The sequence below is a fragment of the Heterocephalus glaber genome, unplaced genomic scaffold (assembly GCF_053883595.1).
Source record: "Heterocephalus glaber isolate CG9 unplaced genomic scaffold, H.glaber_assembly_v1.0 deba00001773, whole genome shotgun sequence".
In the NCBI taxonomy this organism is placed as follows: domain Eukaryota; kingdom Metazoa; phylum Chordata; class Mammalia; order Rodentia; family Bathyergidae; genus Heterocephalus; species Heterocephalus glaber.
This window is the reverse complement of record NW_028258463.1, coordinates 5909595-5924257: the sequence shown is the minus strand read 5'-3', so window position 1 is coordinate 5924257 and position 14663 is coordinate 5909595. Positions and strand designations below refer to the sequence as shown.

At 40.6% G+C, this 14663-nt stretch overlaps 1 protein-coding gene across 2 annotated transcripts in view; it reads left to right on the top strand.

Annotated features, from left to right (window-relative positions):
• The window catches only part of Utp18 (UTP18 small subunit processome component), a 30463-nt gene extending 19803 nt beyond the window's left edge, over positions 1-10660 (top strand). The window contains exons 11-14 of one of the 2 annotated variants that reach the window (XM_004859756.3): positions 3887-4061; positions 8303-8445; positions 9721-9759; positions 10503-10660. In XM_004859756.3, the coding sequence (XP_004859813.2) occupies positions 3887-4061; positions 8303-8445; positions 9721-9745 (343 nt within the window). In that variant the 3' untranslated portion in view covers positions 9746-9759; positions 10503-10660. The remainder of the gene's footprint in view (positions 1-3886; positions 4062-8302; positions 8446-9720; positions 9760-10502) is intronic. The other variant, XM_087202612.1, reaches the window with a different exon arrangement.
• Positions 10661-14663: the final 4003 nt, after the last annotated feature.

The window sequence follows — 14663 nt, the reverse complement described above, 5'->3', positions numbered from 1 at the left end:
GAGAGCAGGGAGGCTGCACCAGTGGCGCCTGACGTTCTGTGCTCCCAGTGCTGGTGTGGAAACCTCCATCCTGGCCTCTGCTGCCTGCGTTGAGCTCCTTGATCTCCAAACCTGTCAGTGTCTGTCAACTCTCCTCATTCTGTGCTCTGCTGTAGAGTGGATGTTTTTCTATTTATAGTTTTATAGTTTTCTATTTACATCTATTTATAGATGTTTTTTCTATTTATAGGAAAATCAGGAAACTAAGCACATTTTAGAGAATTCTGTTAGTTTGCATCGTCATTTTTTTTTTGGTACTGGGGATCAAACTCGGCACCTTGCACTTTTGGGGCAGGCGGCAGAACCGCTGAGCTAAATCCTGGTCCCTGCTTATTTCCTCATGAAAATTTTTCAAGTGGTTAGAAATTTGTTGACTAGTCTTCAGTAGATTTTAAAAATACATAGGTTGGGCCGGGGATTTAGCTCAGTGGTTTCACCGCCTGCTGCGCAAGCGCAAGGACCCGAGTTTGATCCCTGGTACAAAAAAAAAAAATACACAGGTTGTCTTTTACTATGGAATCCATATAGTTTCAAACTGCTCTGAGCATCTTTAGTAGAAAGGATTTATAATACCAGTAGCAAATACCTTACTCATCACTTACTGTGTATCAAGCACTGTTTAAATTTATTTATGTATTTATTTTTAAATTTTTTTTATTTATTGTATTGGGGATCGAATTTGGGACCTTGAGGCTGCAAGGCAGACAGCAGAACCACTGGGCTAAATCCCCAGGCCAATTTTTTTATCTTTTTGAGACAAGTTCTTGTTATGTAGCCCAGAACTCATGCCAATCCTCCTGCCTCAGCTTCCCAAGTGCTGGAATTATGGAGTGTGGCACCACACCTGGGCCATGGACTGTTTTAATTGCTTTTAAACTTCTCATTTCATAGTCTATGATCTAGGTATTATTCTCTCCAATTTATAGGTGAGGAAGCAGAGCCAAGATTCCAACCCAGATAATCTGGTTCTAAAGCCTGAGCTCTTAACTGCTGTCCTTAGAGCCCTTTAAGGCATGCTTCTGTGTGTTTGTTTTTAAATTTATAAATGATGCAGTTACTAAGAGTTTGTAAATTAAGGCAAGTCTTAGAAGTGGAACAAGTTTATAGTCTAGGTTATCTTGTTATAAATCGTTTTGTGCTGTTGGTATAAGCCCATTGGGAAGGCAGCTTCAGCCATTCGTGCTTCAGCTTTTATAGAGCTTTACCTTTTATCTTTTAAAATCTCTAGATGTACCTTCCATTGCTATTTTTTCCCACTTAAATCTGGCTTTTAAGTTCTTAGCTTAAAACTTTGCTTGAATTTTGTGGTTTCAGCAGCTTCTTTGGAGTTGGAGAATGTAGCAGCTAGTTTTCTGTAACCTGAAGTGAATAAACAAGTTTCTTTTTCATCTTTGCCCTGTATGTAGGATATTTTCAGTATTAGTTTATTCTCATCGTGATGTTCTTTTCCTGGTAGGGATACATTTGTTGTATATCTTTTTAATTTCTGGATGGTGTTTTAGTGAGTCTACCATCACAGCAGTTACTAGCCACACATGTGTACTTAAATTAAGCTAAAAAATTTAGTTTCTTAGTGACACTGCCCATGTTTTAAGTGCTTGATAGGCACGTGTGTCTAATGGCTCCATATTGGACAGTACAGATGGAGGGCATTTTTGTCACCGTAGAGGTTTGTGTTGGATAGATGTACTGTCTTTGGAAACCCAGGTCTAAGAGTTAGGTTATTTAAGGTTTTGCTTATTGGCTGTTAGTTATGAAGCTGGTAGTTGGCAGAGCTGGATCTGGAACTCTGGCCATCTGCTTCCCAGTTCTGTGTTCTTTCCTCACTACTACCCTCCACAAATTTTTATTTTATTTTAAAAGCATACTGAGTAATTCAGGGCTATAGAGAAGTATGAAGTTCCCTGTGATTTAGATTCTGAAATTAATAGTCCTTTAATTTTAGTGCTCTGATTGGGTTTCGTTTTACTTCATCTAGAGAATCTTTCTGGGCATAAGTTGTGTTTTGTTTTGTTTTGTTTTTTTGGCCATAAGTTTTATAATGCAAGCAAAACCTGTTTTATTCGATGATATGTTTTTACCTTGGTTTGCTCATTCTTAAAACGTTGACCATTGAGCTAGGAATTGTAGGCTAGGACACCACCTGCACAGCCGTCTCTCAGGCCATGCGCTAGTTGTGGGCACTGCTGCACACACGGATCTCTGGTCAGCAACAGAGGGTTTTGCTGTGTTGCCCAGGCCGTTCCTCAGACTCCTGGCTTTAGGCGATTCTCCTGTCTCAGCCACTGGAATAGCTGGGACTACAGGAGCTTGCTACTGTGCCAGTTTGTGTCCTACGTGCCTTTCTGCCTCTTTGAGAAGTGATTCATTTATGAGGGCAGAACCCTCACGGATGGAATTAGGTCCCCTGTAAAAGGTTTGAGGGGAAGTGGGTTCAGTTCCTCCTGCCAAAGGAGGACGCAGCCCTAAGGTGCCATCTTGGGAACAGAACCATCCTCACCACGCCTGAACCTGCCTGCGCCTTGATCTGGGGCTTTCCTGTCTCCAAGGCTGTGAGAAAGAAATTTCTATTATGTATAAATACCCAGTCTCAGATATTTTGTTACAGCACCAGGAATGGACTAAGACCCATTTGAATTAAGAATCTGTGAGCCATACATGGTGGGGGCGGGGGGCGGGGCACACATGTGTAATCTGATACTCTCAGAGGCTGAGGCAGGAGGATCACAAGTTCAACCCCAGCTTGGGAAATTTAGGGACTTAGCAGTACTTCTTCTCAAAATTAAATAAATATTTTTTTGGTACCAGGGATCAAACTCAGGACCTTGCTCTTGCGAGGCAGGCGGCGGAACCACTGAGCTAAATCCCCGGCTCTAAATAGATATATTTTTTTAAAAGGCTGGAAATGTAGTTCATTGTGAAGGCCCTGGATTCAGTCCCCACTAAACACCCCCCTCCCAAAGAATCTGTGAATTATAAGTACCTTGTTCTTAATACCTGTAACATTAGAAGGGCTGATCATTGAGTCCAAAAACATTCCTTTTGCATTCTTGCCTAGGATGATTCTGTTAATGATACGCTCACAGTTGGTCATTAGAATTTACTTCTTTTTGGCCGGGGATTTAGCTCAGTGGTTCTGGCGCCTGCCTCGCAAGCTGAGGACCTGAGTTCGATCCCTGGTACCCAAAAAAAGGAATTTACTTTTTTTTTGATACCAGGGATTGAACTCGGGACCTTGCACTTGCGAGGCAGATGCTGGAACCACTGAGGTAAATCCCCCACCCCAAGATTTACTTTTAAAAAATATTTATTGCTGGTGAACGTTCAAGTAAACTTAACACGGATGGTCACTTCTATACCCTTGTCTTTAATATTCTAGTGAAAGTGAAGTAAGGCGCCTGTCTCTCCTGCTGTTGGTCACACTGTTTGGCAGGTTCTCACAGTGGTATCGAATGCAGAAAGAAAGGAGTTACCCATGGGGGAAGGGTAGTTATCTTCTGCACAGTAGCATATTAGTTCGTGAGCACTGAGTAGTGGTCCTGGTCTTGTTCACCTTTGCGCGCCAAGCACTCAGGAGAGTGGACATTTGGTAGGCATTGTTTAAAGGAATGAGTAATGGAGCTTCTGTGCTTTCTTGGATTTTCTAGCTAGACAGAGCTCAGCGAGACTGAAGTGGAACTGATAGACTGGTCTAACTTTTGTCTTGCTGTGAACACTGTGAGCCTGGGCTCTTTGTAACATGTGAGTTCTGCAAATACCAGTTTGTGGGATGAAATCTATATTTACTTAGATTCTGAAAGCCCTTTTACTGGTTTTAAAGTCATTTTATACCCTTTTCTCATTGCAGTTCTGGTTGTGGAGTGGTAAATATATACAATCAAGATTCTTGTCTCCAAGAAACAAACCCAAAGCCAATAAAAGCTATAATGAACTTGGTTACTGGTGTTACATCTCTGGCCTTCAATCCTACTACAGAAATATTGGCAATTGCTTCAGAAACAATGAAAGAAGCAGTCAGATTGGTAATACTTTTTTTACTCTTTGCTTTTATCATTGAGAATTTTAAATTTTAACAGCATGAAATGATAATGGGAAAAGAGTGACTTACTCAGTTTTCTCTTGTAGAAATTATTAGTATTATAGCTTTTGGATGTGGTGGAACAATGTTTGTTTGTTTGTTTGTTTGTTTGTTTGTTTTTTGGTAAGGGACATATTTAAGTCGAAGACTCAATTCCCAGATTTCTTTCCTTACTTTTTAAGGACTTGTTGTTTTCATGGAGTAGAGGCAATTCTTAGGTTTTGAAAGTAAGTTATGTAAAAATATTGCAGTTAAAATAGCTAGATAGTACTGTGAATACGTGTGTCAGGAGTCCTCAGGAACTCCCTCATTTGGTGATTTGCTAGAAATACACAAGGTTTATGGTCATGTTCATGGCTAAGATTTGTAGCAAAAGGATGTAAAGCAAAACCAGCAAAGGGAAAGGCGCATGGAATAACATCTTGAGGAGTGCAGACATGACCTTCCAGGGTTCTTCTCCTAGCAGAGTCTCATAGGATACATTTAATTCATCCAGCAATGAAGTGTGATAGCAACATCAAGTGTTTTCTACCAAGGAAGCTCATTTAGAGACTCAGTGCCCAAGATTTTCATTGGTTGTTCATTAGGTACTCTCTACCTACCATCTACCAGAATTCTAGACTCCCGGAAGTAGACAGGTGTTCAGCACGTGTCCTGTTGCTTGTACAGATGGTTCAGCCCCGGTGAGCCACCCTCTCCTTTAGGGGCCCTCTCATAGCTATGTAGAGGATGGCTTACTGGCTCAGTTCCCAGATGCCATCCAGAGGCTACCCTTGCAAGCAAGGCCTCAGGCCTGCGTGAACTCTCTTCTGCCCAACCTCAGAGTGCAGCTTAAATGTCACCCCAGCTCTCTGAAGTGTCCTCAGTCAGAACCAGTTTCTTCATTTAACAATTATTTTCTGTAGGTGCCAGGTATATAGATGGTGTAGAACTTTGAACAACAGTATTGTATTATTCTGTTATTATGTGTATACTGCCACATTGATTCACAAAAACTCAACAGAAAGCCTTGTTTACTTCATCTAGGATGAACTTGTAGTGTGTAGTCTACACAGATTTCTAAAGAATTCTTCAAAAAATTTTGATTCAGATAAGACCTTCAGAAGATTAACTTGCCCAAAGTCACCAGTTAGTAAAAGGCATAATTGTGATTCTAGACTCTGTTATCTTCCTGGCATTGCTGCATAGGGCTTTATGTGGCAGGTCGGGCACAGAGGAGGCTGAGCTCCTGCCTGGGTTATGTGAAGCCATGTCACTGTTACTTGTGGCACATATTGGGATTCTCTATATGATTTTATAGAGAAAGGGTCATTCTGGAAAAAGTTTGAAAACTACAGCGTTTACATTTTGTTGCCTTTCTGTTCAATGAATCATTTGATAAATGAAAAGGTTCTAATTCAGGGCAGCTTTAAAATCTCTGCTTCTCAAATGGGAGTGGTGGTGTGCTAGTATATATTAACCTTGTATCACTTTAATGGTAGTAAATTGCTTTAGAAAACCATGGAATCCATCTCCTGTTGACATAATATATTCTGCAAGATGCATAGCGGTTCTGCCTAGTTTGCTTCAGTAATCATGATACCCTTTATGTTTTTTTATTGTGGCAAAATCACACAAGGAATTCATTAGTAACAGCCAAATCACATTTTTAAAATGGTAGTCAAGCATAATATCTAATGGAAAGAAGCCAAGCATAGCAGCTTCAGAATGTCTCAGTAAAACAGTGTTGGTATCATTAAATACAATTGCTTATAAGGATCCAAACAGTTTTGTTACCCCAGCACAAGGGAGTGACTATAAATCCAAGCCACTGCACCAGTAGGACACCCAGAAGTCAAATTATTATCACATCTACAATCTTGGAAATGGTAGACAGTTGTGGAACATCTTATCCAATAAATTAAAGATGAATGAGCTTTTACTTGTTGGATTTTGATATATGGATCCTTTACTGTCATGACGGAAATGTTGTTAGAAATAGAGGGAACTTTCTGAGTTAATGAATTTGAGTCCTTATGGGACTCTTTCTTAATAGTTCAATTTAACTTTTAATACAAAGGCTGTAAAGAGTTCAGAAAAGAAGTTCTGACCTACAAGAGTTCCGACCAAGTGCTCATCAGTCTGAGGGCAGAGGCACTAAAGCAGAGAGAGCGTTCCCTGGGGAGCTTTGCAAGTAGATACTATGGGGTCTCTTGGGAGTACATTATGAAATACCGGACCCCATACTCCAAGTCAATAAAGGCAGTAACATTGAAAATCGAGTAGTTGGTCACTTGGTGCTAATCCTGTTAGAAGGGACACACTCGTCTGACCTGTGAGTGCATGGCTGCTGTGTGTGGTTGTATAGGTTATTTGTTGCACAAGGCCACCTCATCTAAGGGGACACCACTTATATACATCAATGACTTTATAAGTTATGTGTTTACCACAGTGTTTCTGGTGCCCTGATTTGTTTATTTAGCTACCAAAAATATACAGCTACTTTTGACAGAAAGACTTAAAAATTTCTGTGTATATTGTGCTCTTAATTTTTGTACTTTATTTGTAAAAAGCAGTTGATGAGATTATAAAGTTATATGAATCTAAATTAGGAGGCTGTTTTTCCCTTTTTAGGTTGGGAATTAAAATGGTGGTTTAGTGTGAATTATGTCTAAGAAGTCATTCACATGTGGTGAGAGCCTGTCTTAGAATAAAAAAGTAACAACGGGTTGGAGATATATTTCAGTACAGAAGCCTCTGGGTTCAATCCCCAGTATTGGGAAAAAGTTAAGATCATGTTGTGGCACTGCTGCCTCCTCAGATGGACTGGGTTAGGACCATTTCTCTGCCTTGCCGTTGCAGACAGAACCTGCCTCTGGCAAAGTTGAGAATAATTCAGCATGGCTGAGAGATTCTCTGTAAACCCCTTTCTTTTTTTTGCGGGGGGGTACCAGGGATCAAACTCTGGGGTCCTTGCACTTTCGCAGCAGGCGGCGAAATCACTGAGCTAAATCCCTGGCCCCACGTAAACTACTTTCTTGACAGTGTGACCAGTAGATCTGTGTCAGGGGGAGTTGAGTCTAGTACGTGACTGACTAAAGTCTGCTGAATAGACAGATGTGTGTATCAGTGGGTTTTACCCATTACCTGTCTTTGTAAACCACCTCCATTGCATGCTGTAAAGTTGCATCTGAAAGGGTGGAGAATGGCAGACTGCCATGATAAGTAGCTGAAAGGTAATGAAACATTTGAATGAGAAGGTGCTATGTGTATTTTAAGAGCCAGAGAATGCTGGAAAGAGTTTTTACCTTCTCAGCCTAGCTATGGTGACTGCTTCCACACCTGGGTTTTACTCACACTTTTCTTTCCTCCCAGTATCGGGGACCGAACCCAGGCCCTTGTACATGCTAGGCGAGTGCCGTAGCACTGAGCTGCACCCCAGCCCCCGTCCACACAGTAAGTAGGTAAGGACTTACCTTACCTGTCTTGGACCTGGGTCCATTTTCCCCAGAAGCAGGCTGAGGAAGGGACCATGCTGTTCCTTGTGCTTAGGTGAGCGTTTGGCCCTAAATCAAGTTTTACTTGATCAGTCAAGTTTTCATGGTTAAGGCTTCTTTGAAGAGAAATGGCAGAAGACAAAGTTTTTAATCACATAGTTGAAAATGAATGTATAAAGAGGAAATTTTATGATATCGGAAGATGTACTATTTTACTTAGGCTTCAGTTACATAAAATTAGTCTTCAGGCAGGAGGATCCTAAATTTGAGGCCACCCGAGGCAAGTTAGCAAGACCCTGTCTGAAAAAAAACAAACAAGAAGACTCGTCCTCATGTTGAAGATACCAGGTAGATTTTCATACTCTTTGCTGTGGTCAGTGAGCCGGAGCAGTGATGGCTCCCACCACTGACTTTTCAGTTTGGTTTATTTGTTCCTTTGTTTGGTCAGCAAGTATCAGAATCTCCAGGTACCAACCTAGACGCCTCATTAACACTTACTTGTCCCCCTTCCTTACCTGCTCAGTTAATAGCACATGAAGATAAAATTTTAATTCTGGGCAGCTTTGCTGTATTAAGAGAACAGTACTTTACTGTACACTATAATCAAAATGATTTTTTTTGTACCAGCAAAGGCTAGAATGAAAATTAAAATTTAAGGAAGATGAATTCCAAGTTTTTATAATGTAAGGCTTTTTATTATCTCCTGCAGGTTCATCTTCCATCCTGTACAGTATTTTCTAACTTTCCAGTTGTGAAAAAGAAGAATATTTCTCATGTCCATTCCATGGATTTTTCTCCCAGAGGTGGCTACTTTGCTTTGGGTAATGAGAAGGGCAAGGCCCTGATGTATAGGTGGGTATTATTTATGTTTAAAAGTCAGAGTTACCTAATATACTTTTTTTGAAAATGTGAAGAGGTACTGTATATTCCCAACTCTGCAGTTATATATACCACTTATTGATTCTGTAGTTGTAGAATGTTCAGCCTGGCTCATCCTCATTATTAATTTTATGCATCTTTCCTGCTATAAAATGTCGCAGAGAAGTTCACCTGAAGAATGAAAATGTGTGTGTATCGTTTATGTAAATATTATTTTTTCCCAGTAAACTGCAGTTGGAGAATGTCAAATTGAGGGAAAGTAGCCACTTTAGTAATATTGCCATTTTCTTGGTGCTATATGTTTAGATTAACCTTTGCTGATTTGGCAATTTACTGTTGACTCCACTAGATTTAGTGATTTTAAAAAGTTAGATGTTCTTTCTCTGTAGGTGTAAGCTATAAATAAGGATGTTACTCACAAAGGTATCCAGAAGTTATGTGCCCTGTTCAAGTTTCTTTTCTGCACCCAACATTCTTGGCTATAAAACAGGAGCAAACTAACCTTAATTGCTTCATTGTTAGAGGATAGAGGTGACAGGGTGATCTTCAGGGAGAACTGAAGAACCTTGTCACAATCCCCTTTCCTTGCTCCTTGTATTGGTTGTGGGTGCTACATAGGACCTGTGTTTATGTTTGAATATTTTAGGGAAAGCCTACAGGGTGAAAAAAGGAGAAGTGTAAATTGGTTTTGAGAATGTAGTGAGAAGAGAGTAGAGCAAACAGTGGGGATTAAAGTTGGATTTACTTTGAAAAGAAGATGAGTTCTAGCAGGATAATTCCATGATCTTGTTTCAGATCAGTTTTGAAGTGAACATTCTATTTCAGCGGAGAGTCTAAAAAGATGCAGATTCTTACTGCACTTAGAAATTCTCTTCCAGGCTTTTAAGAACTGAAATTTCTTTTCTTCAAGTAAGCCCCAGAAGCCATTAGATTTTTCACTGGAGCGTAGCTCTCTAGAATGAGACTGTTTGTAGGTATATTAGTGAATTGGGTTAACAGCACATCTATGGGGGTGTGTGTGGCTGATCAGGTATTTCATAGCCTCCAATTTGATGCTTTGGCGCAAGCTTAATGATTTTTATCTGCAATCTGAGGCTTAGGGTCCTCCAGAATGTCAGACTGGGGAATCTGAATCTGTCTGCTGAGAATGATTGTGATCGCACTCCCCCACCCCAGTCTTCTGAGTGCCATTTCGTGATCTGATTGACTATACTGTGGGTGATTACAAAGCTGTTTTTTGCTTTTTAGGTTGCACCATTACTCAGACTTCTAAAGGGATTATGTAAAGTAAGAAAATCCTTTTTTATAAATTCTACAGGCTTTAAGGTCATACCCTTGTCATTGGTTTTTCTGCTCCTAGATTGCTGCTGCTTCATTTCGGGAAGTGGGATGAAAGTAGATCAGGAGCTCTATAGCTGGGCTTGAGCCTTCCCTGAAGATTTCTTACTCCAGATCATAGCGATCTGATTTTCTCCTCCTGAGGTCAGATCTCTGATATTGCAGTCAGTGATTGTGAACCAAATTGTAATTGCTGAACATGTTTAATTCACAAAAGAGAATAGGCTTAACAGAGAGATAGGTGTCCCTAGATAGAGCCATAGCTTGTATGAATTTAAACCCTCTTACTGTGTATGTGTTTCCTGGGAGATTATGAAGTGGTTTGCCCTGTATCACAGAGCTAGTTAATGGCTGGTTATTAGTTTTGCTGCTCAGTATTTGAACTGTAGGGTGCGCTTCCCTTCTCTGGCTCAGTCTTTGCCCTTATGTGGTGGTGGTTCTGAGGCTGACCTTGGCAGTTGGTCTGTTCATCAGAGTTGACTGTTTGGTCTTCTCTTAGATTCGTGAATGTTAAGGAGTGCTGATAGATTTAATTAGGGAAAAGAATTTTTCAAAATAGAGAAATTGTGAGCAGTGCTATAGCCTGGAGGGGAAAACAGTGCAGCTCTCAAAACTACAATACCAGCATGTATGCTTGATCACCAGGGGCCATAAATAAATCAGATGCATAATTTCTTCTGGTTTTTCCTCAGATCCAGTTGAACTACAGAGGAAGACTGTCCTCCTAGTATTTCTTCTCCGAAACTCTCTGGAGTGTGTGATGATGTGTGGATAACGATTTGTGGAGCCAGCTGTGCTTAAGTTAATAGCACTGTCAATAAACACATGGTAGCTTTTGTTTGAAAAATAAGTGTATGTGATTCTTTCCCCACTGCCTACACACGTGCGCACACACACACATGCACACGCGTGCACACACGCACTCACACTCCAATCTGAATGCTTTTCTTTGTTTTCTTTTTTTATGGCACTGAAGGGGTGCTCTTACCACTCAGCCCCAATTTTAATTTTTTGAGACAAAGTCTTGCTAAGTTGTCCAGGCTGACCTCAAACTTGAGATCCTCATGCCTCAGCCCCATTGAGTAGCTGGGATTACAGATATGTTTCTCTTTTGGATGCTTAAGACTAAAGGTGAGAAATTGGAAACGTTTGCCTATAGCCAAAAATGATGTAGGCAGGTATTCTTACACTTCCTAGGTAGCTGATTACTTTTCCCCCTTTCCGGCATAGATCTCTACCTTAGGCCTCAGCTGACACTCAAGTGCTGTGAAGGTTGAGGCTTCATGTAAGAGCTGGGAGGCCTCACTGAATGAGTTTGAGATTTCAGGTTGTCTGGAAAGTTGATCACAAATGAAAAGACTCCCCTGCAAATGCAGAATAGTTTTTCTGGTGTGAAAAACTAAAAGTGTAAATAAGGTTCAAATGGTGTAATTGATAATGTGAAATAGGAAGAAAAGATCTACAGGGGCAGGGGAAGTGGGAGGGGTGGGGGAAAGGAAAGAAGGGAAAGGAAAAATACGAGAAAAGGAAAAGATGGAAACAAAGTCTGTAAATAGGGAAGGGTGGGCAGGGGAATGGGGAAAAAATAAGAACTAAGATACATCATGTAAAGGTACAAGATCCCAAAGACAAATGTAACTATTTTATACCTAAAATGTACCAATAAACAATGGAAAAAAAATGAAGACTCGTGATTATTCAGATCATTTTCGTTGTTACTTGAGAAAGACGGATATAAAAAACCTGGCATTCTTGTCCTACTATTAACCATTCCCTTCTTGGAAATGTTCATTAAGCCAACTTAAATGTTCTATTTTTTTTTTTTCTATCTTCTTAATGCATTATTTTTTTATTATTTATTTTTTCCCCGTTAACTTTATTGGTACATTTTAGGTATAAAATACAGTTAAATTCATCATTGGGATCTTGTACCATTACGTGTCTCCTGGTTCTTACTTTTTTTCCCCTTCCCTTCCCCTCCCTTCACCCCCTCCACCCTTCCCTGTTTGCAAAGACCTTGTTTACATTTTTTTCATCTTCTCATATATTTTCCTTTCCCTTTTTTCCCTTCCCCTACCCCTCCCAATTCCCCTGCTCTTTTAGACCTTTTCCTGTTACACAATATCAGTTATACATTAAATGTTCTATTTAATTTGAATTCTGAGATTGACAATTGGTTCCATAATTGTTTAACCATAAAATAATTTGCTATAGACTAGTTCCTATATTTCCTAGGAAGAATGGACACTGTTATGTACTTAAGTATTAAAAGGGTTGGAGGGCTGTAAATATTAAATAGATCTAACAGCCTTCAACCCACTTCCTACAAAAACCGGAAGAGAGAAGTGGCTGGAGGAGGGAGTTTTTCCAGTGACAGAAATGGCTTAACTCTGTGAGCTCATAGGTCCCACCTGTGTGTATTGGACAGAGGTGGGAAGAGGGTCGTCCTGATCTTCAGGCCCTTCCAGGTCTGTTGCTAAAGGAGCTAGGAGCCCAGTAGGTAATGGTTGGGCTTACTTGCCCTAGCATCGTAACATTCTCCATTCACATGAACTGTTGCAGTCTATCCATGGTGAGTTCTTGTGCTCCCTCCTTTCTGGTAGCATTGTCCACAGAAAATCCTATTTATGCTAAAGCAGAAGCCCTGAAACCAGCTGGATGAGTGCTGTTTCTCTCGAGCTACTAGAGGGCAGCATTGGGTTGTGATGTGAGACTAGCCTTTTACTGTCATCTTGTCTTTTAGCTCAGCTAAGTCATTGCTTGTTTCAGAAATGGACACTGAGCCGCATATGTGCTTATTTTGCAAATGGCTTGCAGGAGTGTTGAGATTTAAAGGAACTGTCGGGTGTGGTGGTGCACACCTGTAATCTCAGTGCTGAGAAGGCTGAGGCAGGAGGATCACCGCAAGTTCAAGGCTACAGAGAGACCAAAAAAAAATTACAGACAGAAGGATGGGAGCAGAGTTTAAAATTTTAACTATACTTTGTTAAAACCTCTAGATCACTATTACATTCTACCAGGAGCAAAGAATTCCCAGTTCTGAAGTAGACCAGATGGAGCAAGGGAGGGGAAGGGGACGTAAAAATGAGATGTGTTAAGTACATGTACCAACTTCACACGATGGATATAATCATGTGCTGCAAACATGAATTCCCAGTTCTACCGACACGTTACCGAGTGCATGTTTTTTGTTTTTGTTTTTTTTCTTTGGTACCGTGGATCAAACTCAGGACCTTGCACTTGCTAGGCAGGTGGCGGCGCCACTGAGCTAAATCCCCAGCCCTAGTGCCTGTTTTTAAAAAACTTTTCCTTCTCAGTGAGAATTAGGGGTTAGAATAAGGCTCTCTGCTTCTTACGACCTGTGACAAGCTAGTTCTCAAGGAGGTTGCAGCCGTAGCCGGAGCGTCACGTGGTTCCGTGGGCAGTTGCTCAGATGGCCCGGGTGTGGCTCAGCCCTGCTTTAGAGGGAGCCAGCATGCACTGTGACTTGGCATCTTGCCGTGGAGCCACAGGATATATTTGGGTATAATTCGAGAGATGAGTGGACAAGTTGAAATCTTCAAATATTCAATGAACTGGGGAATTACTAGTCTAAAATTTTCTCTGAGCCAACAGGCATTTACCTTGCTGCGTGGTGGGAGTGTGGATGGAAGGTGCATCTGTGCTTCTGGTAATCCTTTCTAGCTGCACAGAATGAAGTGACCACCTGCGGGCTTTGTGACCTGCATCTCTGCATTTTGCCTTGGGGATGGCCGAGCTTTTCAGCTTGGTAGAAAGTCCCATTCTTTTGGCCTTTTTCCATCTCTAGCTTTCTGACATCTCTATGTTCGTTCCACAGCTCTTGAGCTACTTGTAATCTCCTGACATAAGCCAAGCTGTTTTTATCTCCTGTTCCTGTTTATCCTTCTTGCTTTTTGTCTTTCTTTTTCCTCTTTCTTACTTTTTCCTTTGTTACTGGTTTTTGAAACAGGATCTCTCTAAGTAGCCCAGGCTGGCCTCAAACTCACAGTGCTCCTCCTGCCTCAGCCTCCTGAGTACTGGGATTCCAGGTGTGTGCCACCATGCGTGGTCCTTCTGCCTTTCAAATATACATCTAGCAAGACTCAGGTGGAATCTCTTATCCGCATTTATTTTTGTCCTAAATGGTAAATTGGGTGAACATCTATTGTACCTCTACACTTCGTTGTATTTATTTATTTGTCACTAGATATTACTGTTTGTAATCTAATGTTTGAAAAATATCTGTAGTATTATTTTAGTCTGTTTGAGCCATGATTTTGATTTTTTATTTTTCCCACTAAAAAAAGGACAACACACATTATGATTTACATTGTCCATAAGAGAAATGCATATTCTTCAGGGAAAGCAGGACACCATATCTCCACATTATTTTTTAAAAAATTTATTTTTGTTGGTACATGTGGTGCCATACATAATGGTTACATTCATCACAGGGAGTTTGTACATATATGTAACATATCTTAATTCTTCTTAAGTCCTCTTTTCTTCCCTCCCCAGCTCCACATTTTTTTTTTTCGGTACAGCTGATCCAACTCAGGACCTTGTGCTTGCAAGGCAGGCGCAGCACCACTGAGCTAAATCCCTGGCCCCTCCACATTCCCGACACATTTTTAAATTAATATTTTACTTAATCCTTATCCATAAGTACATAATTTTATAAGCTTAAATTAGATTTTATTACAGATAAAGCAGCAAGTAAGTATAGGAAATGGCCAAGGGCACATTTTCTAGATCCTGACTCAAGTTCTTTGGCTGATGCATTATGTGGGATTTTTGTTCCATTTTCAGATGTGATCAGAGAAAACCTCTGAGGTTTTTTGATGACTTATAGA